Source organism: Dermacentor variabilis, chromosome 4 (genome assembly GCF_050947875.1).
Source record: "Dermacentor variabilis isolate Ectoservices chromosome 4, ASM5094787v1, whole genome shotgun sequence".
NCBI lineage: Eukaryota > Metazoa > Arthropoda > Arachnida > Ixodida > Ixodidae > Dermacentor > Dermacentor variabilis.
This window is the reverse complement of record NC_134571.1, coordinates 121923295-121948568: the sequence shown is the minus strand read 5'-3', so window position 1 is coordinate 121948568 and position 25274 is coordinate 121923295. Positions and strand designations below refer to the sequence as shown.

The following is a 25274-nucleotide window of genomic DNA, read 5'->3' as shown; positions in this document are numbered from 1 at the left end:
TTTTCGAACCCCATTCCAGACCCTCGCCGTTCTTTGTTCCCCCTGCACCCATACTGCACTTCTCGTGCTTCCTGCACTCTTTTTTGTATGTTTTTGTTTCGTCCATCTTCCCTGGCTTGCGGACTTTGCCCGGGTGTTCCGTCCTCCTCGTCCTTATTTCGCGCGGCTGTCCGTTGCCGCTTTCACTTCCGGTATTTTGTCCATCTTTCCGTTTCTTCCTTAGTTATGTTGTCGCGGTTCTCCTGTACCCTTGTTCATTTACGTCACTCTTCTTGCCGTTTCCGGCTTTTATTTCTTACGTTTTTTTTCCTGTATTGTCATTCATTCTTACTAACGTTTCCGCGGCTTTCCTTTCGTGCTTGCTTGAACAAGTAGCTTATTTAGCGTAGTTTTCTTTTTCTGCTGTTGATATTATTCACAAATATTTCAATGTACGTTGTCGATACGGTGCACATAAAGCTTGATTCTGTTTAGCGCTAAAAAAAAAATTACAAACGCAACTATCTTAACATTTCTTTTGCTATTCTGCGCTTGGAGCTCTCCTGCGAGCCGCTTTTACGGCAGAACCCGCAGACGACCATTGTCCTTTATTTAACCGGCACAGTCTTATTCCGGCGAAGTTAATGAGCACTCGCCGGTTTCTCGCCTCGCAGCCTTCGAATAGCAAGCTTGCTGATTCTGGTTCTCCTTCTGCGCGTAATCGTGCAAGCGAACCCACGTGAATCGTGAGCCCCTAGTATTAGGCGCCCATTTTCTTGAGCATAACGCTTCTGTGAACATTACAATGCACACGGCAAACAGTGTATGGCTGAAAGGCAGGAAAGAGGTGCGTGGGCATCTTTTAATCTCTGCTCATTAAGGAGCATTAAAACCAATGAGAAGAAAAAAATGCAGGGCCTTCTCGTGTGCGCATCATTCATGTGTTGTGGGGCTTACAGAGCCACATCCATGAAGCGCCTGAAGTCGCCGCTCAATAAACCATTGTGTGCCGCAGTCAGTTCATTCTGGTGTGTGTGTGTGTGTGTGTGTGTGTGTGTGTGTGTGTGTGTGTGTGTGTGTGTGTGTGTGTGTGTGTGTGTGTGTGTGTGTGTGTGTTTACGTGCGCTATTGTGTTCAATCATTTGCAACATGGTGCCTGTAATATAAGGGCCTGTGTAACTGCATGGCAGCACTGACATACTAAAATTGAACTAAATACTGGAAATGGCCAGTGTTCAATTTTTTGCATGGCAGTACCACCATGCAATCTCAAAGGCCTTATTTACCATCGGCCCTGTGTTTCAGCTTGCATTAAGTGCAACAGTATGTATCAAGTGTGTAGAAGCTTTCTTGTGTGCTTCACTTGTGCTCAATTTTGCGAGTGTTCCGCAAAATATTTGCCATGTTTACTTCAAACAGGGCAAATCTCTTGTTGGCTTTCATTAGTATAGTGCATGATTAGTAAGCTCACATGCAGTGTTGCCGCAAAATTGTGTGGTTTCGAGTTAACTTTTGTGTAGCCCAGAACTCGTCACGTTTGTATGCACATGTGTGCACTTGTCTAAAACTTTCTTTATCTTGTTTGCAGGTGCAAAGCACAACAGAAAAGCATGGCGATAACGGCATGTTCTTCATTGATGATCCCCAGGTATTACCCCCTAACACCCTTGTACCTTATAACGTGGTTTGCGCATTTTGGATGTGGCACCTTCCCCCACACTTTCCAATCAACCACAAACATGGTCGATGCAATGGATTTTAGCTGAAATCACCAGTTCACGAAATATTTCGAATGTCCGAGAACTCCTCAGAAGCAATTTACTTTTCACACACGTACAGAAGGTCCACTGCTAAAGGGAGCTCTAGGATGCAGAGCATGGGTAGAATTTCCTCTCCCAAGCGTGGTACTTGTCGTTTGTAGATCTGACTCCCTTCAACACACCTGTGCAGTGCGCTGGCATTGCTTCCACAGCCGATTGCAGCTAGGATGCCAGCAAAGTTAGCTGCACATATAAGTGTTTCATTTAACAGTGGACTGTACTGTGCATCCATTATGGTTGTCTGTAAGGCATTGGAACTGGTTTCAAATCTTGGACCAAATGTTTTGGGAGGCATTTAAATATAGTGAAACTTTTAGAGAAGCAGTGCATGAGATGCTTTTCATAAATGAGAAGCAAAATTTTGCATGGAATTCAAGACACCCAGGTAGATTGCAGCGTACAGCAGCAGATACGTTTTAGTTGGTGACTGATGTTGTAGCCATATATGCACGGCCAATCAGTTATAGCAGCTAAATGAGCAAATGACAAGTGGTTGTTTAAATAAAATCTTGCTAAAAATATACTGGATTTCTGCACCATTTGAAACACTAAAATAATATCTGCATATCATTGCACTGAAATGATCTGAATACTCTAATTCTGGGAAGTGTTATTGGGATGGTAATGACATTAGTGAACATAGCAAATGACCTGCTAATACCACTGTCTAGACAGGTACAGCAGTCCAGTAAACTTTTGTGGTTTTTTGAGGGCTGTCATTACTTCAATGCATGTCGGGTTTTAAGGTCACATCCAAACTGATTTTTATTAATATGCTTTTTATGGTTTGTAAATTAACTGCGCACTGTGTGCAACAAAAATAAATGCGTGAACATGTTGCTTTGGCTTTTCATTGTTCATAACACACTTAAAGGATAAATAGCAACATACAATGGAGACACTCATTATCGCAACCTTTCTTTTTGTGTGTTCTCTTAAAGCTGTCGTACTGAATTTTGTGCCAACTAGCCTTGGCTAAACATTACATGCTTTGACCCAAACCTGTGTGCATTGCATAAGAAGTGCTTTATCGCTGCATTCAGTGTATTAATCCAGGCGTGGTGTTCAGTGTTGCACTTTGGAGTACATTGTTGCAGAGAACATGTCCAATGGCTGCGGAATTCTACTGCAGGTCATGGCAGCTGCATTGTAATGGGGTTAGAATGCAAAGCGCTCAGTTACTTTACGTTTAGGTACACATTTACGAACTCCAGGTGGTCGATATTTTTCTGGAAGGCTCCACTGGTGTCTTATAACCTGGATGTTGCAATGGGACATCACCTCTTGATTCATTTCATAGAATATATTCTTGCAGTTCGCCATTTGCTTGCGCGCCACCATGCCTCAGTTATCTCTGGGATTGCCCACTTACTGTAGCAGATACAATAGAACATGTAACCCCTGGTTTTGGTCTCGCCCGACCACATATGTTAGTCGAGTTCGTGATGAAATAAGGAGAAAAAAGGTATACCAAGAACAGTTCCTATTTATGTGAACAACGAAATACAACCAAATTGTTACCTATATTTGTAGTATTGTTGATATTTATAGTGTAGTTATCAGCTAGTATTACAGCTGGCTAGCTGAATCTCAATGGACGCGACTGACTTGAACAGCTGAGTGCCTAACTCTACCTGGCTTGTCAATAAATGCCTTTCATGGGCATAACAGTGGTGGAATGTGCTAGGTACAATGCAGTCTACACGGAGTCTCAACACCTAGAACTTCGCCGCAGCCGCCATCTTGCCGGTCTCTTGCCAACGACCTTCCCCATGGCTCAGGGCAGAGGTGGACAAGTTCCACCTCTAGTTGTACTTGCTCTACCGGTAAACCTTTGCAGCACTATATGGAACTGCACTCGTTCGCGGGAAAAGTAGGCAAAGATGTTGAGTGGCTGACACACTACGCAAGGATGAGCCACTACAACTGTTGGGACTCTGTTACTAAGCTTGAATATGTTGTACTTCTTCTCAGTGAGACAGCGTTGATGTGGAAAAAAATACCATGAAGCCTCCCTAACAACATGGGAGTGCTTCGTTGAGGAAATTAACAAGCATTTTGGCGACTCCTACACCAAACAGAAACGCGTAGAGCAAACACTAGCTCAAAGAGCTGAAGCTCCTGGGGAAACGTGCAGTGCATATATACAAGAGATCCTCAAGCTGTGCAAAATAGTGAATTCACAGATGACTGGGGAAGACAGTCGGACATCTCCTCAGAGCAATTGCAGGAGATGTCTATAATTTGTTCATAAGCAGGGAACACGTTCATTCCATCTCAGATGTCGTACGTTACTGACTGCTGTGTATTTGAGACGTTGAAGACTCATCCCATTGTGCCAAAATTTTGACGCCTGGCGAACGTGACAACCGTTGCCAGCATAGATAATAGCCCGCCCGCCGATCTTTCGTCTACTGTACTCTATGGCAGACCATGCATACAGGTGCTTGCCTGCAACGTCATGCAACAACCTGATGCTTATTCCCCGCAACACATGGTGCCAGCAGCACCCTGCACTTCGCGACGTGCGGTATGTGTCACAGACGCCAACCCCGAGAGGAGTGCCATGCTGACCTTTGATATGTGTTGCAGACCATGGAGGAGCTCCATGGCAACGTGAGGCCACATTTACGCTTGACCACTCACTTGGTGAGAGCACCCTCTCACCAGCAGGCTCAGCCACATCACTCTGCTACATGACCCCCCACATCTGAGCGCTTTGAGGAGCAGTTCATTGATCGTCAATTTACCTGTGTGCTATAGCTGCGGCGACTTGGGTCAAATTACCAGGCTGCCAGCTGTTCAAGACTCAAAGGCCTTGAACAGCTGAACTCCTATTGAGATTCAGCTAGCCAGCTGCACATTGTCTTACTCCTTCACCTATCTTGGCTGCCGAACATAGTGTGAAGGCGTAAACCTATTAAGGCGTAAACCCACTAGCACATAAGTCACAATATTTTGATAAGTAACGAAATTTAACCTAATTGGAATACTCGAGAATTAGTTTTGGATGTGGAAGTTGGATACCCAGATTTCTTTTTCTCTTCATAAAATTGGGGAAAGTACTGAGGTTACTGAAGAGATTTATATCCAATATGTACATGCTATGCAAGTTAAGCTTCACTCCCTGGTCAGACAACCTTTATGCAAAGAGCAAGTTGCAACAAATCTTTCATCATTGCTGTGTCCTTAAAAGATGCCTAAAGGGACCATATAAATGTGCATTGTCAATGGCTGCATATGGTTAGAAGACAGCTACGCCTTGTATCGTTCGCAACAGGAACTAAATATGCTGCAGAGGAACACGCATGGGGAGCTCTACCAGGAAGAAGCGTTGCCTTAATAGCCATGGAGGTTTCCAGAAATGTCTCAAACTTAAATTGCATTGCTTATTAGGTTGATACAAGTTAACTTGTGATAAGGTTTTTGGTGCTTTCTCGACAGCTGCATCTGTCAGTCCACATACAGCACTTACTGCAGCAATAAATTTGTGTCAAGATAATCTTGAGCACCATAACTGTTAAGGCAGAATGGTAAGATAGTTCATGGCTTGAACTTTGACACTTTGCTAGTACTACTGAAAAAAACAAAAGATGAGTGACAAGAGGTCTCGCATTGCCTCTTTCTTGTCTGCCTTCAAATTCCTTGGTAAAAGGCCTAGAATCTATCATTTCTTTACAGCATGTAAGGGTAACATGAAGCTGCAAAGTCCTGCAGGTTATTTGAAAATAACAATTGTCAAGTCCTCAGCTTGAATGGTTTGACTTAAATGTGATGTATGGAAATAAAGTTGTTATAGTGTTTTTTTTTTCTTTCTTTCTTTTTTGCGCATTGCATTCACTTAGTGCTAACAGCTCATGCTGTTAGTTGCTGTTACCGTTGGCCACTAAGCGGCTTCCCATTCTCCTTGAGACGCAGCTGCATGGAGTCCCCCTTATTAGTTCTAACAATGAAGGGTTAAGCTAGTGCTGATGTGTACAGACACATGTAGGCACTAGTTGTAGTTCTGTTGACATTGGTATACTGCTTCAGCTAATATTCATCAGGAGCTGTGTAGTTGCAATGGCTATTACATTTAGTGGTTGGTGTAAATGTGCTAATTGTAACATTTGTCCCGAGTGTACGTTTGCACATTTTCTTTATCAAAGAAAGGAGGTGTGCTACGCAAGAACACTTCTAGCTCAAGATGGTGTTGATCACTTGCACTATTTTGCTGCCAGTACCATTGCTACTGTTGAATCTGTCCTCAGATATTATGCTATACAGCTATGCTGCCATGTCTTCATTGCTAACACTCGCATACAGCAATCACTGCTATGGAGTTTACAGTGTGATAAATGCATTGGGGTTTAACTTCCTGGCTTATTAGATGTTTATGAAGATGCTGTGTACACTTGTACCAGTTCTTCGGGCCATGTAGACACAATGGCACTACGTGAGTGTGTGTGTGCATTTTTGCATGGCACAGTGCAAGTGCATATATTCACACAGATATGCCGGAATGTACACATTTTAAATATCTTAAAATAATATTCGACTTGTTAAATAACTTAAATAACAAGGTAGTTAAATAGTCAAGCTAAATGTTTAGTTCACAGCTTAACATTTAACTTAAGTTTAACAACTAAAGCGAGATGTTCCTAGTTTGGGAAACAGAGCGATTTGTGCCTGCCTCCCCTGTTGCATCGGCAGTGTGATCAACTCTGCTTCTCTATTTCGTTTTCAAAGGGGGCCATCAGGGGTACAAGTACACTTGGGAGGGCATTTATGTTGTAATTTTATAGCTCTTTAACTTGCCAATTGTGCTCATTCCTAATGAACATCACTCTTGACTCTTTCATAGCTAAAATTTTATGTTCAAGTTATATGTGTACCACATTGCATTTGCTGATTGTTTACTGCTAATTTACATTGAGCTGAGCCTGATGTGCTTGCGACTTCCATCACGAGGCTGTTACTTCAGCACTTAGCTGCTAAAATTTTCTTTATGCAATCAAACTTGCCCTCCGTTATGCAGAGTGACCAGACTGTGGAAGGCAGTGCAGATTTTGAAGACACGGACTCGTCCTCTGGGATAGGAGACGATGAAGATGCTGAGGGCTCTGGGGATGAACATCTGTCTGAAGAGGAAATGGGCTCTGGGACAGTAGGTCCAGGTGAGTGTGGTGAAAATATCGCAGTTGCTTTCATGAAGTGTTGTCAGACATTTGAACCATTCCAGGGAATGTCTTCAGAGCGGGTGTTGGAATTCTTGTTGAGACTTAAGAGTTCAAAAAACTGCCATTGTGGCAGCTTTCACGCAAGTGATGCTGCTCGTGGCCCCGTAAATAATAGAGAATCGGGTAGTGTCATTGTGATACTAGAGGGCACTAGCTTGGTTCAGACCAATCAGTTTCCTGTTGTAAGTACTAACGGGAACTCTAGTGGCTGCAATCGTTCAGCCATCGTGTGAATGACGATTAGTACATGGATTTGTCAAATCTTTGGGCTTGTGGCTTGAGACGTTCTTGTGGCTTTATTACACTGCATCTGCTATCATTGGCTTAAATTTCAAAGCAAGCTATTCTTTTTTTATGCAGAAGACAATAAGACTGTGAAATGCATAATCGCTACCACTTGCAGCAGTTCCGCATGTCCATGCGTCCATATCATAATCGTTTCACTGTCAGGCTTCTGTGCCATACTGAACAGGTTCTGTGTTCGAATCATGCTCTTGAACAATTTTATGAATGTTTATGCAGTTATTCATAGTGCAGTGCTCTCTTGAAAGTCGTGAGTTTGCAAAGTCAGAAAGCCGTATAAAGCCAAAAAGACGAAGTTAAGGCTGATCTATGTACTGCCCATCATTCCTGTACTGGCTGAACCGCTCTGCTTGCATCTCCTGCAGGCAGTAGCACCACAGTTCCCTCTAGTAATTGTATGAAACTTCGAGACTGACCATACACAAGAATAGATGCACATAAACTGCTAAGGCCAGGCCAACCCAGGTGCGTAGCATTGCAACTGGTTATGCCGAGTTTAATTGCACGAATATTGCTCGTGTACTCAACATTATGCATGTATCTTCGCTTGACAAGTAAAGGAAGCAAGTTGCTCGTTTGTCTTTTTTCTTCTTTTCAATGAGATCTGATGGACCTTGCAGTTAAAATGCAACCACTGTACAATGTGTACTACACAATTGAACTGTAGGCATATCCTTCTGAATGTGCCTTTCTAAAATCGACTGAGTGATTTATGGAGTTCCTTGCAAGTGAACTGCAGAGAAATTTCACTTTAGCCAAATTGGTTTTAAATGAGTAGTATGTGTGATCAGACGATCGACAGCCTTCACCAAAATTGTGCCAATTTTCTCGTTCACACCTTTAAATATTACCTAAGTAGACGATGTGGGTGTATGATAAGAGGACATATCACAAATTACAGAACGCTCCCTGCAAGATTGGCAACACTCCATGACCACCGCCAGGTCTCCAAGGTTCACTTCCAGTTGCTGAGAATTTTTCTCGACATTCCAGTTCTCCATTATTTCTTGCGTAATGTTGGCTTTTTTCTATGAAAAAAGAAATCTGTTGTAATCTTCTTGTGGGTCATCCATTGTTATTCCAAGTGTAAATTTTCACAAGGAGACTGCACTAACTTTGTACTGTCTTTTGCTAGCCTCGTTGTGGTGTCGATAATTTCATTGCACTTGGCTTTCAAAGGAGTGCTGATGTATCGTTTGCTGTTGTAGAAACTCTACCACACTCTTTCACAGGTATTGTAGTCTTGGTGAGTATCAAGGCTGGAAATCATCGGATATTTCGTTTTGAAGTTCGTCTCTAAATGCCGGAGCAGGTGTTATGGCATCGCCACGATGTCATGACACAGAAAAATTTGCTGGTGTCGTGTAACAGTAAGGCTAGATTGCTGCACAAGCTTCTTCAGGCTGCGTTCTCGTGTGACAGCTGCAGCAATTGAACAGGGCGATCAAATGTCGTCGTGCAACCACCGCTTCGATATCGAAACAAGCTGGTTGATAGAATCTGCTGTTACAGAAAATTTATAGCATTCAGAAGCTTGCCAGTATTTTTAGTGTTGAGTGTCTTAGCCCTCATTCGACAAGAAAATGAGGAAGTGTAAATGTCAGGTCAGTACGCCTTTTAATGTTCGTTATGTTTCAGCACACATATTTCACTGCACGAACTGATGCTGCCGCATAATTGTGCACCCATGCGATGTGCTTTAGTGAACAGCAGGACATTATTTAGTGTTGTTGAAACTTGAGCACCTCATTAGAAACTTGCCTGTATGACATAAGAGGCACCTGCTTTGATGGATGGGTCTTTGTTGGGCCTCGGACTTCAGTGGCAGCTCTCCCAGCAGCTGTCAGCAGGATATATGGATGGATTACTGTCTGCAGCATTGCTCGTAGTTGGCCATTGTTCTTGCTTGATTGAGCTTGCCTTGGCTCAGAGCTCATGTTGCCCTTGTTTGCAGTGTTTGTCACACCCAAAGTCACGGTGGTCACGGACACGAAACACGCTCCCAAATACGAAGCCAAGCCAAAGGGCACTTCTCACAGTCCTGAGGTGAGTTTATAAGCATGCAGGTGACAGCTTTGTTAAACGACATACTCCGTCCATATTTTTTTCTTGTTCCTGATAACTGATCTGTGTTGTGTTTAAATTGGCAAAATTAATGGCAGGAAATCCGATCACATTGGGGGCATTCCAATAGTGAGATATTGAAATAGTCTAATTGTATATTAAATATTTACATATCACTGATTAGAAACAAGTAAAGTCTGTGCAGATTGCATTTCGTTTACATATCTTTTACATTTACATATCCGATACATTCATGTAATTCCGTTCTCAATTGGACTACTTGTCAAAAAGTTTGTAAATAAGAAATAGCTGCTACCAGTATCTGGTGCACCATGACAATTGCATCAATGAAACGAGACCAACACATCAGATGCACGCAGTGTTCGTTGAATGAGAGAACTGTATTACTGCAGCATCGCACATTATTTGAGATGTCAATATACTTAGACTGGTTAATAGCTTTGCTTTCCGTAAATCAAGGTGACGTTCATGTATAAGGTGCCTAAAAGCGAGGCATTTTTATTAAGTGACCAATTTATTGAGCAGAAGTTACCTGCCACTTGATTTTGCTCGGGATTTTGTGCTTTCGCAAACCAACCGCTGCTTTCCGACAGCAGAATCGTTAGGGACAGACCCCACTTGCTCCGACATCTCTCTGACGGCTTTATTATCTGTCATATCGAGGAGGCTCTACTTTATTCATTACTGCTCAGTTATAACAAACTCGCATATATATTGAACTATCAGAGAAAATCCAGTTACATCAAATGTTCCTTGCCAGTACTATTAGTGGGTAAAGAATGTATTCACCGATAACGTGAAGGTACTACTCTTGAGTTAAAGGTGATGTCCTTGTAACAAGGTTCTACTGCTGAGTGGCGAATGAGTTCCCGAATCGTATATATTGCAAGGACTATTTGATTCACTTTTGAAATTTTAAATGTTTGCTTACCTCTAATGAATATTTACATGCGAGAACGATCAACTCCATGGTTTGTTCTCACATCATTGTATTATGTTTATGAGAAAAATGTAATAGTGCTGCAATACAGGAACAACGCAAAACTTTACGCACAATCTATCTAGTTGACCTTGGATTTTGTAAATACTGTACTTAAGTGTTGTCGTTTACTCAATTGCTTGCCAGTTGGCTGCAGTAAAAGTTGGGGTCTAGTTCTTCATGACATCGGGCAGCAATTATGGCCTTTTGCAAGGGAGGAAAGTAACTTATGCTAGGGAGTCGGTTGCGCATGGAGGGCATCCTTATTACGAGTCATTTGAAATGATCGGGTACAGTTTCATTGCTTTTGTGAAACATTATGCAGGCTACACTTGCTGTGGGAATCTGCTTAAGCGAAGCTTCCTTTCATGTTTGCGAGGAACACTGTTCTTTTTTAATGACAGTGTGCCAGTAAAAAAATAACCCACAAATGACTAAGTTGGGCACGCTTTAACTCCAAAACTCTTCGCTCAATGTAGACCTGTGGCACTCCAATACTGCATACATGTTCGACACTCTATAGCACACACTTCAGACTGAATTGAACTAGGCTTGCTCAAAGTGTTTATCAAGTGCTTTTGCACTCGTAAATGACACAGTTCTGTTGTGCTGCTGTCTCATCACAGCATATTGACCACGCCTGGCTTCGTGTTCACAAGCAGGTTCACGCGTGCATTCCAACCAACTCTTCTGTCGGTGCTTACCAAGCTGTTTCGTGTTTGTGGGCAAAACTTTTAGAGATCCTTGGGGCTCATTGCCGCTATTTGACGCTGTTTTACCTCGCGTTTAAGAGCCTGACTGCAGTTGAATTCTAAACCACTGTGCTGAGCAAAGTTCACCAGACAATGAGCACTGCCACATTATCAGTGAAGATGGTTTCAACTCTGACACTTCGTGACCCATTGCACAAGACAGCAGCCAGCACCCATAAAGTGAAGGGGAAAGGTAGAAGGAGCTTTGTTTTAAGAACAACCCGCCCTCGTCTGCCAGCTTAGATGCCACCAGTTAACATGTTCGTAAAACAGCGGTATGGGGAATGTTTTGCCGACTGACAGTGAACTTAATTACTCGGAACACAAAACAGTTCTAAAAGATGCTGCCAATGCTGGGTAACACAAGTACATCCTGGTTGCGTACAAAAGTTTTTGCTTGTTGAAGTTTGCAACTTCTTGACGGTCAGGCTTTGTGGCACACAATGTGTGTGTACTGGTGTGGACTATACCATTAATGTGTGTCGGCTTAACCATGTTAACATTGCCTGTGCTCAAATCTGTGGCAGCGAGCAGCCACATCGTCACCGCAGTGGACGTAAAAGTTTCCAGGCATTGTTAAAACAGTGCTGATATTGTACCATGGCAGTGATACCCATGCAGAGCCATCATTGTACATGTTGTTTTTTTGTAACTTTGGCTGTTCAACTTGGCCAGTTTAATACTATGCACACTTCATCCGGTTGGGTAGGCCAGCTAATGCTTGGTGAAATTAAGTGGTGTGTAATTGGCGAGAATATGCGCCTGTGCACAGATTGGGCTGTTGTCATCTCCTCGGCTCTTCTGTGCAACTGTGTGTCAAGTCGGGTTCGGCACTGGTTGACCCTTTCTAAGTCATTGCAATCGCTGCTGACATCTCTGCCTCAAGCATTCAGTGTCGGAATCTGCAACTTTCTTCTGGTTGTCTTGGTTTTAATTTTTGGCATGTCGGGCACGTTTAGCTTACCTTTCCTCGGCTAGCTTGGCCATGGCTGCCCATGGCTGTCAGCTCGGCTGAGTGCTTACGCAGCCTACATATTTGCTTTGTACTGCCAATGTGAAGATATCGCTGACACGGCATGAAACCATTGCTTTGGTCACTGACTCAATTTCAGCAAAATTAAATTTCAGAAAGTTTTTGATTGCTCGAAGATTCGGACAATTTTACTGCCCCGTACATGCAAGAAAAATCTGTCGAACTTTACTCATTCGCATGATAGGTCGAAATTGAATGTATAATGAAATTTCATTACCATAACGAAGTGCCAAATTTAGACTTCGTTATATCAAAGTATAACTGTAATACGCTTAGTAGTTATCCTGCAGAATGCATTGCAGATGTAAGAAAATTGTGTAGTAAAATGCATGGAGTGAGACTTTCGCAATGGCACACTTGCGTTGCCTGCCAAGTACGAAACGGAGTTGCGAGCACCAGGCACAGCAGCAGTCCAACAACCTTGCAGACAGCACGAGTATAGTGTTTGCTAACATTTTTTTTTTCATGGGTTTCACAGCTTCTCTCCTTCACACAGCACTGATGAACTTGCCGATACCTGCCGTGGGGACGTAGTGGCTTTGGCATTGCGCTGTTATGCCAGAGGGCGCTGGATCAAACCTCGGCCACTGCAGCCACATCTCGATGGGGGCAAAATGCAAAATTGCCAGTGTACTGTGCATTGGCTGCACATTAAAGAACCCCAGGCAGTCAAAATTAACATGGAGTTACCCCACTATGGTATGCCTTATAATCGTACTGTGGCTCTGGCACGTAAAACCACAGAACTTGGCCAGCGTTTCGCTTGCTGATTGTCTGCACAAGACAACTTCCTTTAATACCATTGCACGGACATCGAACTAGTCTTGCCTTTTACTTACCACGATGGCTTACTGGCTATAGTCTTCAGCCTTGCGTGTTGTCATGAGTTCGATTGCTGCTACGGCGGCTGCATTTCAGTGAGAGTAAACTCAAGAACGCTCTTGTTGTGGTCACTGTGCACTCTCAAGGGGTGCATTAAGGAATCGGAGGCAATTAAAATTTGATAGTCCAGAGCCTTTTATTGCAACATTTAAGTTTATCTCATTAATACCAATTTTAAGCACAATTTCTTAATGCACCAGCACAGAGTGCACGGCAGCTCCTTGGGTTTGCATGAGGCCCTAGTTTTCTCAATGAAATCTGGGGTGGTGTTATCCCAAACCACTAATGCATTGGGCCAGTCAGCCCCAGTGCAGTAGTTGCATGCCAGACACTGACATTCTCTCTGAAAACAGCGTATTGAGCACTAGGGATAATAGGGATGAGAAGGCAGAAGTGTTTGCTGTTCCCAGAGAAGCAATGGCAGAGGACGAAGCCTTTCCTGTGTCGTACTCGGGGGCAGCTCGTAGTGGAAGGGGAAACAAAGGTCAATGTGGCGGCTTGTTCCTAACTGCTGGCCATACTGCTAAGGTGTGGTTTGCGACTATTGCCGCAGGCTGACAGCCAGTTTTTCAGTGGCTTGTGATACCATGGTACCACCACCACCTCCAGTTTCTTTCATATAACAAAGAATCCTACTCAAAGCATAAAGCCAAATTGCACTCGGCAGGCATTTCTAATTCGTCATGGGAAAACATGATTTGCTGTGCTCCTGAGAAATCAAGATATCATTTCACATTCAATCATTCAGGATATTTGTTCTAACAAAGACTAAAACTGTCTTGTGTGCTTATACCATAAAGTAGCAAAGTTCTAGTTCTGATGTAACCTGCTGGCATTTAGTGTTAGAAACTCTGTTTGATGGCGTAATTGCAAGGGCAGGTTTTTGTTTCGCTTACTACACGTTTTCTCGCCGTTCATCTTGTTGTAGCTGTTGCATAGCATGTGAATTCTTTTAGTACAGACATTTGCAATAACCTGCAGATGAATGAAACCATGTGCTGCACTTCAACCTGATGTTGCCGGTTGTGTGCAACGTTGGGCAGTGTGTAGCTCTCCTTACCCAGTTGGCCTTCCCATTAAGATGTACTACAACAGGGGTGCGTGCATGTTGCATCGGCAACATGCAGCAAAATGGGAAGTCTACAATTGTCTTTATTCAAACAGGATGCAGTCTTATTGAATCGCTTCACCACTGTCGTTCCACAGCAAACTGTTTCGCATGATCGGCACAAGGAAACACGAACAGTGTGCGAAACTTTGACTCTCGCTCAAGATTGGCGAATGCATGCATGCCATTGAACCATATATTTTTTTTTATGCTTCCAAGTGGTAATTTAAGATGTTGTGGCCTCGCAATCGTAGTGCCATCTAAAAGCTGCACTGTTCTTGCAAATGCAAGACTTCATCCTTTGTGGGGCGATGGGAGCGAAAGGAATATGTGTTTATAAACTACCTTCAAGACGGACATGAATGTACCATGTTCACCTGTTTGTGTGACCATTTCGCACACCTGTTTCAGTAACACCAGTGCATTTCTGTTAATTCAGCAGGGCATTGAACTTAGTTTGTCTGAAGACAGTACCCGCCGCAGTAGCCCAGTGGCTATGGTGTTGCACTTCTGAGGTCAAGGTTGCAAGCACCATCCTGGCTGCCGCGGCCGCATTTCAATCGGGTCAAAATGCAAAAATGCTCGTGCACTTATTTTGGTGCACATTAAAGAGCCCATGTTCAATTTCTCCAGAGCCCCCATTACGGCATGCATCGTAGTCGGATCGTATTTTTGACACACAAAACCTCAGAATTCTTCCCTTAAGAAAGCCTACTGTGTTCATAATTGTGAAGTTATGACTGCGAAAACTACTATTTTGCTAGCATGATCCTGGTACACATGCGCAGCAGCTGTGCATTGTTAACTTTCTCATGGCACTCTATGCCCACTGCTTGTCTTGCTTTCACAGGAAGGAAACGAGATTCCAGAGTTGTCCGGTCCGGTGACATCAACCAAGGGCCCTAGCGTCAACGTGGCACACGGTCCCCCAAGCAGTGGCCACGACGACGACAATCGGCAAAGCAACAATATACCCTTGGGGCGCAAGCAGGACAACCGACCGTCCTCCTTTTTTGCTCAGCCTGGCATTTTGGCAGGTGGGTGGCTCGCATGGCATGTCTATGTAGACAGGCTACTCTGGGACTACTACTGTCACGTTGTAGTGACTGTGAAGAACCAGGTATTACCGGAACTATGAGCCAAGAAAACTAACTCTTCATTGGGCACACTTGTACCCAGAAGACAATCTACATTCAAAGCACAATAATAGCTGCAAGAGTAGCCATAGAAAATCTGATCTACAGACAAAGGGCTGTGGCTATTTATACATGACTCTTCATAGATTCCACCATGAAATTCCTGATTATTCATTCCAGCATAACCTCTGAATGTACACCAGCATTTGCCTTGCACATGACACCTGATTAGACAAATTCTTTTGCTGGGGAACATTCAAGAAAGTTTGTTTGGACACATGTAAAAGCCTCAAAAATAACTGAGAACGAGTGCAGTACCTTCCAGAAATATATTGCCGAAATTTTTCTAGAAAGACCTAGTACAAGTTTACAGAAGTGCGATATTTACCTTTATCATTTGCCCTCATGTGGAATGAAAGAGCACCAGTGGCAGTTGAGTAGGTTGAGTGCTGACGCTCTGCCTACGGTGTTATATTGAGAAAGCCGTCACGGCACCCTGTGGTGGCCGCGGTATTAACACTGAATTATTTACAGCTGTAAATGCATGTCAGGGCTGGAGCACCTTTGCCATGCTACATGGTGCAGACTGGCTTTCTCCTGTACGGATAACCAAATCCAGATTGTGCACTTCGTAGCGCTCAATACGTAGCATGTATAACTAGTATCGGGTAAGACTCCTGCGCCAATTGCACCATTTTGATACAAACACCGATGCCTGTGCCAGACTGCGCCGAACACAGAAAACTGACTGAAATTGTGCCGCGGTGCACCAGAACGGCTTCGGCATGTGTGCTCCAACAGCGGCCGTGAACAGCGAATGGATTCGTTCTTCGAAAGAGTGCAGCCATTCACATTCCACACACCGCGTGACGGCTCCTCCCACACAGTTTCTCGTAATTTTTGTGCTTGTAACACTGGACTTCTTGGCGCTTCCCACAAATGGCCGGTGCGCACGCGGTCACTCCCGGCTGTCGTTGCTGCTTTGGGAACAGCCGAGTGGCTGTATTTAGCGGTGAGCTGCTCTCTGGCTGAGGCACAGAACAATGAAAAGTAAACTGAGGGTGCTGCGAGTCAACAGGAAGCTTTCTTAACTATTTTTCCCTCGGGTCCAGTGCTTCATTATCTTGTTGCACTGGGGTCTCTGGTTTTGCTCTTGTACTGTTGACATGAATAGAAACGCGTACCGTAACAAACGCCTTTGAGGTGTATTTAGTCAACGACGGATTTTTTTTACATGCCTGATAATTCGGACGCCTTCGCAGATCCGTCGCGTACCTCATGGAGTCAATGCATAAGAACGTCTGGAATTTTGTACGCAGAACTTTTGGCTATTTGGTTTTGTCTATTTTTTCACCATTACTGCAGGTCTGAAAGGCAATAATCGAAGCCATAATCGAATGTGGGAGAGGGTTGGAGTAGTTGGGTCTGCGGTGACACTTGGTGACCCAAAGATTATGTTACCGCATCAGCTGGACTGCATAATTTGAGTACATTTACCACTATCCTCATGAGCATCAAATAATAGTTCAATCATAGTGCCACCGATGTTTTCAGCATTACAGGAAAGCATACGCCATGCCGCCGCTCAACCCATTCTTCCATATTCTAGTACACTATAGCTACAAAGCGCGCTTCTACTGCTCTGAATTCTGATTGAGTTGTGTCAAGGTAACACTATTATGTAGAAATCGCTTTCAGTAAACCACAGTACTAGTACATAACTCTGGCTTCTGCATATGGTCTGCTGGTGAAGCGCACTCCCAGGTACTTCACCCACACTGTCGAGAAATTAAAGCAAAATGTATTTGTAAAAAAATTTCTTGTGTTGTGCAAATTTTGGACTGACTATTGCAGAATGCATGTTTTTGATTGCTCCCACTAACGAAAAATTTAGACACTATTGCCAAACTTTGCATGCACTAGACTGCTTCAGTATTGGGGTAATCTGCTTCAAAATTCAGCTTAAGACGTTGCTTAAGACAGTTGCAGTACAGCGCTCATGTTGGTTTATTGAGGATTCTGTCGTGGTTTCGAAGTGTGCTGCCATATTACATTTTGAAGCATGCCAATCTGAATTTTGGTGGAATGGAATTTTATCTGCTCAAAATTGCTCCAAAATGAAATTTAGTCCGCTCCAAGCTGCTCCGAAATGCAATTTTGTCTGCTCCAAACTGCTCCAACACGCCACTTGCTCCAAAAATTGCTCCAAAATGACTATAGGCAGTCTCACCCTGCAGTAGCAGTTGGGAGTGAGCATGCAGTGGCGTGCATCCCTTATACCGTATTTACTTGCATAATGATCGAACTTTTTTGTCAGAAAAATTGATGCGAATTCAGGGGTGTGATCATTACGCGGGTTAAATTTCCCGCGAAAAAAAAAAAAAATTCGTCCCGCGTTTGCTGCGGGATGCTAGTGTCCCGCGTTGGTGTAGGACACCAAAACAAAAATGGCGGCCGGCGGAGCAAGCCGAACACGCCGAACGCGTTATTTTTTTTCTTTTCTCGTGAGTACATTACGTGCATTGAAACAGTTTCTTCCGCATCAGTAATGAATAATTCGTTAATATCGGCAAGCTTGCGGCAAGAACTTAGCTATGTCCACTTTGAGGGGACAGAAACAGATGGGCGCGCTTAGCTGCCAGTGACATAGAAACACATGGCCGGCATGCTGCGGAAACTGCGGCATCTGTCTTCACTAGTATCCTAATACGGCACGTTTCCGCTAAGAGTGGGCGAATATCTTAGCTGTGTTGCAAGCGTCGGCGTATGAATAGGGTACAGTTTTAACGTATCAGTGTAAATGTGGCTACTATCGTTGCCGCTAGCGATTTGTTTCGTGCCCACGAGTGCAGATGAGAAGAACCGAAAGACTCCTTTTTTGTTGACCACTACCATTATAAAGCCTACAAATAATAAAGGCAAGTTTGGTTGTACCTATTTTTTTTCATGGAAGTGCGGAAAGGGATGAAGTGAGGCATCTACTTAAGAATGGTGCATGCAGACCGCTTGGTTGAAGAGTCGTTCACATAGCATACGACAGATGGTAAGCGCGATCTTTATTAATTATTAGTTAGACTTGGCACACGACATATCGCTGCTGCAAGTTCGGGGTGCGATCATTACACGGGAAGTAAAAAAAATCGAATTTTGACGACAAAATTCAGGGGTGCGATCATTACGTGAGTGCAATCATTATGCGAGTAAATACGGTAGATGCTTTAGAGCAACCAGTTTCTGCAACTGAAATTGGGTGGCGCCACCAGCGCACCACATGTTTTGGACATCCCTGGCCTTTAGACGCGAAAACAAAAGTACCATTGCTCAGTCATGAAAGCGTAGCCAGCGGTGTCTGACAAGCGCTGTTTGCTAAATGCTGTGTGCTGTTGGGCGACGTCGTACAATATTCTGCACAATGCGGAGATTTAGAGGAAAATCTTGTGCCATGGTCGAATTGAAGAACTGTGACGGAGACATTAGAGAGTTTTAGCTTGTCCGGTATTCAGGTAAACGCAAGCGAACAGGGCGTTGGGGCAGTGGGGAAGAGGCGTAAATCTGCGTGGCCCCCATGGTGCAGCCACCTGGTGGCGCAGAGCTCAGACAAATGGCTAATATTGGAGCAACCAAGTGCACTTCACCTTTGCAGCGTGTGTATATTTTCGGCAGCAACACGATTACGCCACTGCCGAAAATTTACACCAGCAGCAGAGTAGAATACACTTCGCTACTGCAATATTCGCTGTTTTAGTCGGAGCTCTGCGCCACCAGGTGGCTGCACCATGCAGGTCGCTCACGTTTGCACTTCTGCCCCAACACCCCATCTGCCTGAGTTTACCCGAATAGCGGACAAGCTGAAACTTTCTATTAAGCAGTGTTACATGGCAGTGCGTGAAATGCGTGTGCCGCTGATGCATTAAGACTGCCTGAGGCAGTTTCTGTGTGGGCTTCCCATCGCGTTCGATTGCCTTGACCATGTATTCATAGACAACTGAAATGGGAGAGAGAAATTTGTATGTACTGCAGTAATGAAAAAAACTTAACGGAAGCTGATTTTTACTTACTCCTTGAGACATCTGCAGACGTTCGAAACAACTAAAATAACACGATAGTCTCATATTGAACTGATTGTTCGCATTTCTAAGTTATAGTAAGAGTTTCAATAACTGATAAATTTTCATTAGATTACTAAGCTAGTGTTGCTGTCCTATGAAAAGCTTGAGAGCTTCAGAGGTGAACTCTCATTTATAAAGTGCTTCAGTTACAGCCAAAGTTATGCCCCTGTCATGTGGGCACTTTTGATCATGATCGAGCCTCGATCTGGCTCAGACTTTTGATTTTGATCGAAATGATTGTTACTACACAGTCAAAGGATCAGGATCATGTTGTTTGGGCTGTAACGCTTAAAGTGCAACTGAGTAAATCCGAAGCAAATAATAAACACGCCTAAGAAATAGTAAGGGTAGTTGCACAAAACCTTTCCAGAAGAATAACTTCGTATTCATTATTTTAGGTAAGAGACGTGCTATGTCTGTCGATTCTGATCATCTGCAACTCTCAGAACTACATGCGTGGTGTTGACGCTGCAGACAGATTTGCAAAATTATATGTAAATAAACTATTTTTTTGTTTGCTAAAACAGCAGTCTTAAGGGGTTTATTGCATAGGCTTTCTTTCCTGTCGTATCTCGGTTACGACGGTCTCCGATCGCAATCAGGCAGTTAGGTCACGACACGCATTGGCGATCAACTGGATTCTGATCGAGGCTCCATCGCGATCGAAAGTGCCTGTGTGACAGGGGTTTTACTATGAAACAACACCCGTTTGGGGCGTCCAGCTAGTGTATCCAAAAAGTGCAATCTGAACCTCTGAAGCCAACTGTGTGGAGGTATTGCATTCCCGCCGCACTGGTGAATTCTGGAGAGATCATTGCACCAGTATCGAGGTTAATGCTTACCTTAACAAATGTCTGAAACTAAAATACCAGTGAGTGAGATATCAACACACAAGCAGGCAAAAATTTTTCCCTTGGCGCTCAAGCATACATTCGAGGCCGTCAAGCAAAGTGCGAAAGGCTGGGCAACCACTTCAAACAGATCCTGGCTTAAATACACTGCACCAGGTACAAAAGGAAAAAGAACAGTAATTGAGGAGTGAACTGACATGAATGGTGCGCAAGAAGCCTTCATGAGCTTGAATTGCAAGTCGCAGGAGGGACGTGCATGAACGATGGTAGAGTGCCAGAGCGCTCCAGTGCGAGCACATACGTTACGACAATGGTTCAATTACATGCTCGTTGAACCATGGAGCTTTGCGTCGTCAGTCCAGCTGCTGTCCATCAGTGGACCCGAAGCAGCGGCACTTGCCACACCATCACCCATGCCTACAGACAGCTTCCCAGCCACTTAGCCGGCCTTCAGACTAAGGCCAGTCATGCCGGCATGATTGCGTGATCAAACATGGCCACAACTGTGCGCTGCTGCTGAAAAGTCTGTAGATGCTAACCCCCCTTCATCGCAAGGCACCGCTGGCACAGTGTGTGTGTGGTCTGGGCCTAAGTTCCTCATAGTTTGACGCTAGTTGATTGTCCCAGATTGATCTAAATTAGCAAGACACGTTGGCTACAAAACCCAGTGCGATCGTGCTTCAGTGCTTTGCAACTTCACGTGTGCCCTCCTTTTAGAGCGACTAGCTTTGAAGTGTTCATTGTGACAGTACAGGTGCTTTTCAAATGTTTGTTTTATCAGGACTCAGCTTCAGTCGGCCGGTTTAGAAAATCTCAAATGCCATGGAATGTGGTTATAACCGATAGATCATTATATCTGGGATCGCAAGGGTGTTCAATTGTAGTTGAAATTTTATTCAAGAATCTAATTATTCTAAGATTTGCTATTTCATTTGTGTATCCAAGTTAAGATATTTCCACACGCCTATTAAATAGTGTTAGCATGTATACATTTGGCTTCCATTAGTTCCACTGTAAATTTGAATTGGCAGTTAATTCAACCTCTACCCAAGGTACTTTCCAACACCCATACATTTTTAGGGGCCAGAACTTGTTTCCATCCCAAAGTTTACTTTCACTGGATAAGTTGAGCTTGACTAGTCGGCACTTGTGCCTGATCCTAGTGGGGACCCTAATTGTGACCCTAGCTGCTACAGCATCTGTCTTGGTTGGCCTTTAGGACAGTGTGCCGAAGAAACGTTATATGCCACCAAAAACATTGGTCGCTGACCAGCCTTCGGCAGATTTCAAAGTGAAAAGAGCAGCTCAAAGGGATCAATTATATCTACTCTATTCAAATGCACACTTTTTTTTCCCAAGGAAATTGGTCCTGAAGTTGCCTGTGAATAAGTGCGACGTAAAACTGTTTTTATGCCATAAGCAACAGCATACTGTCAAAGCCAGTGTCATTTCTATTGTGGCAGATCAAGTATTCATATAGAATGCGGAGAGCAGCACAGCACTTTGTCCTTAATTACAGCAGTTCATTGAAAAGGTAAGGTATTTTGCAGTCTAGACTAGTAAAAAGTCACAGCAGATGTTTTTGGCATACCGGATATTTGAATGCATTCCGTGACGAACTGGCAAATTGGTGAATAGTTTAGGTGTGAACCTTCATGTCATTTGCGATCTTAGCACAGTGGTTCAATAAAAGTGGTACTATCACTTGCTGTGGGCTTCAAGGAGGGCAATGCATTGCAGCCTGTAGTGATAAAAAGCAGATTGAAAACTCTAGACATCAAGCATAAATTTCCCTTCTGTAAAGGGTAAACTGCAGGCAGGGGCCCCAGAAATGTATTTTGATTGTGAGGGCACGAGTCGGGGATTGTTTCACTAGAATCTTTTTTTTCTTTTTTTCGGTAACAACAAAGGCCTAACCTACTAGTATTAAAAAGGGGTCAGCCCTTAGGACTGGGAGTGCCTTCCTTCCAGTTCTATGGGGAAGTGCCACCAGTACTTCCCTGCGATGGAATTTGTGCAGGAGCTCTCCTCCACTTGCCCCCCTTCATTTCTGGAGTTCCTGACTGTAGGCGTCATCTTATTACCAGAATTGAAAACTTGCTACATTTCTTCTTATATAATTTGGTGTGTTTTAGGCTTGGGAGCACATTAGTCTAGTAAATACAGCCGTATGAGCCAGCAGTCTGTGGCCAGCAGGCTACGATCCATTGATCGAGCTGGTACAGGACAAACCAAGACAAGCACACGAACATGAGCGTGTACTCCGGCCTGCTCCTGCACATGGCAAACATAGCTGCTACGTTGCCCCAGGCACATGGCGACGCAAGCCAGTCCAAGCCACCAAATCTGTTGCAGATCTCTGTACTTGTGCCATGCTTCAACACACACGAGCTGTCTCGCACCGTCTGTGCATGCATAGGCAATGGTGCGAGATGGACGAGACCCATCGACATCAGGCGGCTGGTAAAGCAGACAGGGAGATGTCATCTTTGCGTTTCTAATTCTTCTAATGTTAGCTGGTGCTAGCACACATCAGGTGAAGCGAATAGGGTAGTGCTAATAATAATTTGCTAATAAGGTAATGCGAATATGCTGTAGCTCGCGTCATTGCAGTGCCAATGCTACTGCTACATACCAAGGTATGCTGCTCTGCATGGCTTCTTGCCTTGCTTCTTTAGGTGGCATGGGGAAAGAGGATCCAGCATTATATGCACTGAATCTAAGGAGCAGTTTCTACAGCTTTTAATTATGTGAACTAGCCAGCTGACTTGTGAGAGAAGGAACTTTTTAACAATGTTTCGGAAAGGTCCCTTTGTTTTCCTCAAGGCTATGCTGAACTGTATGCCAAAACAATTTAAGATAGTTTCAGTTTTGTTGTGAACCATCCGTCAGACTCACTTGGAAAAGTTACACTATGCATTCACACGAACCCATTTGTTTGAATTCGTTTCATTGTTAGGGATGAGCAGTTCAGTTAGGTTCCACCTTAGGTTCCACTGTCCCAATGCTTTCAAGAGTGAGTTTGCAACAGTCCAGTGCAGATTATGGCGGTGCCCAGGTATGAACCCGGGGAGCAACAATTTGAAACGTTGTGCAGTCTCAAGAGGATCAATCGATGAAATGGGGCTGATGTGGAACCATCTTTCAGATGGTAAGAAGATAAGAAAACCTTGTTGAAGCTCAAGCACATGAGAGGGATGGTGCAGATTCTGCATGCCATTGTCCATGTAATTCGAGGTTGCTGCTGAAAGTGGGCCTTAAGGCACTGGCTAAAGATTCCACATCAGTGGCGGTGTTAGATGTACGACAAAAGGCTAGAGTAGTGAGAATGCATTCTATACTCAATCTTGCAAGTACGTTGCAGCACTGTAGAAGGTACGAGGCAAACATAGGCAATATCCTTGTGCAGCGGTATATAGTTTTGGGCGTAACTGGCCAATTATTGACTGCACTTGATTTATTTCTCTCGCTAGATGATCCGGTACAGCGATACGTGACATATTATTGCCTTGCATACGCCCGTCATATACCGAGAATTACGGTGGCAGTTATTGCGGGTAACCATAATAGCCATCTTAACTTTGATCAACTATAGCAACATGGCAGCCCCCTTACAGAGCCAACTCGCCGCTTCGCACTGAATTCGCGCTTGTTACTGGATCTCTGCCCTATAAGTAACAACTAGCAACATCTGTCATTGCTGAGGTTAAAGCATTAGGTATGTTTTGGTATAAGTATTGAGATTGACTGTTTGTTTTCACACTACTAAGATCAGTCGCGGCGCCAAGCCGTGAAACTGGTTTGATTTCTAGTTAGCAGATGGAGCCGCACCAACACTGGCGATGCGTTGACGATGCGGAATGCTATGAAGGCCTACTTGTTCACTGTATCCATTAATTTGCTACCCAGCTCTAGCATGGTACTCGGTGATGGTAGCAAGGAAACGCCAAGTAGACACTGTGCCACAGGTGAACATTTGATGGCGTTCGCCCTTACTACTTGCTAAGCAGGGTGCGGGGTCAGTGCAGGGAAAGCATACAGCCGAATCGAAGCCCTGCTGTTGCATGCATGTAAACAAAACTTGTGCATATGGCATCAAAAAAATTTTTTCGAGTCTCCCCACTAAACATGGAGCATGAACCGTCAGGATGGCAAGCAGACGCTGAGGAGATGCAGCGCAGATGAGCACATCTCAAGGGGCATTCAGCCTTCTTAAGTGCTTGTGCAACTTCCACAGCGCTGCAAGGAACTAATGAGATACTGTATAGGCACCCTTTTCTCTGATCAGTTTTGAATTTAGGAAGTGTGCCAGGGGACAATATTTGCATTTCTTCCAAATACAGTCGCAGACTTGGTGGGGACTACATAGAAGTCGGAACAGGTGGAAGTCTGAAATATTAGATTTGCTGGGAAATAAAGGTCCTTATTTCATGTTAAGTGGAAAAAAAAACTTGTCAATGAGTCGTTATGTGCACGTATGCTTTCTGGAGACCTGGTTAGTCCATACTTCGACCATTGTCGCACTGTTGCTGCAGGTAAACAAAAGTAGTCGATGCATCCACAAAATATGTCCCCTGCCAACCTAGCGAGGTTAAAACTGTGTATTGAATGATCGCAAGTTTTTCATTGTGCAACGCTTCCCTTGCTTAATTGCTACCCGCGTCGAGGCAGACATCAGGGGTGGAGTTAACGCCATTTCAGCTGCTCGATTATGAGACAAATTTATAACGGCAATCGAAAGTCACTTGGGACCATGTCGCTGTTAAACATGCAGAATAAAAATTGCTAGACACTCAGAACTCGTGCCTTTGCATAACAAAACTGCAAATGCAGCCTTAACAACTTCGCGGCTTAATATGGCTTGTCTTGTGCAGTCAGACTACTGGATTGACTAAGCATTGTTCGGCTTTGCTAGAATAATCTTTCTGCTTCAGTTGGGTGGCCAAATTAAGACACAGTTGTGCATGCGGAGTCCGAATTATTGAACAGTGCACTCAAGGGGTTTGAAATTTCAGTCA

The 25274-nt window shown here is 44.0% G+C and overlaps 1 protein-coding gene across 1 annotated transcript in view; it reads left to right on the top strand.

Moving 5' to 3' along the window:
• Positions 1 to 25274, top strand: part of Sdc (Syndecan) — a 125048-nt gene that overhangs the window by 91115 nt on the left and 8659 nt on the right. The window contains exons 2-5 of the mRNA XM_075690169.1: positions 1568 to 1627; positions 6817 to 6955; positions 9276 to 9367; positions 15011 to 15197. Coding sequence (XP_075546284.1) covers positions 1568 to 1627; positions 6817 to 6955; positions 9276 to 9367; positions 15011 to 15197 — 478 coding nt within the window. The remainder of the gene's footprint in view (positions 1 to 1567; positions 1628 to 6816; positions 6956 to 9275; positions 9368 to 15010; positions 15198 to 25274) is intronic.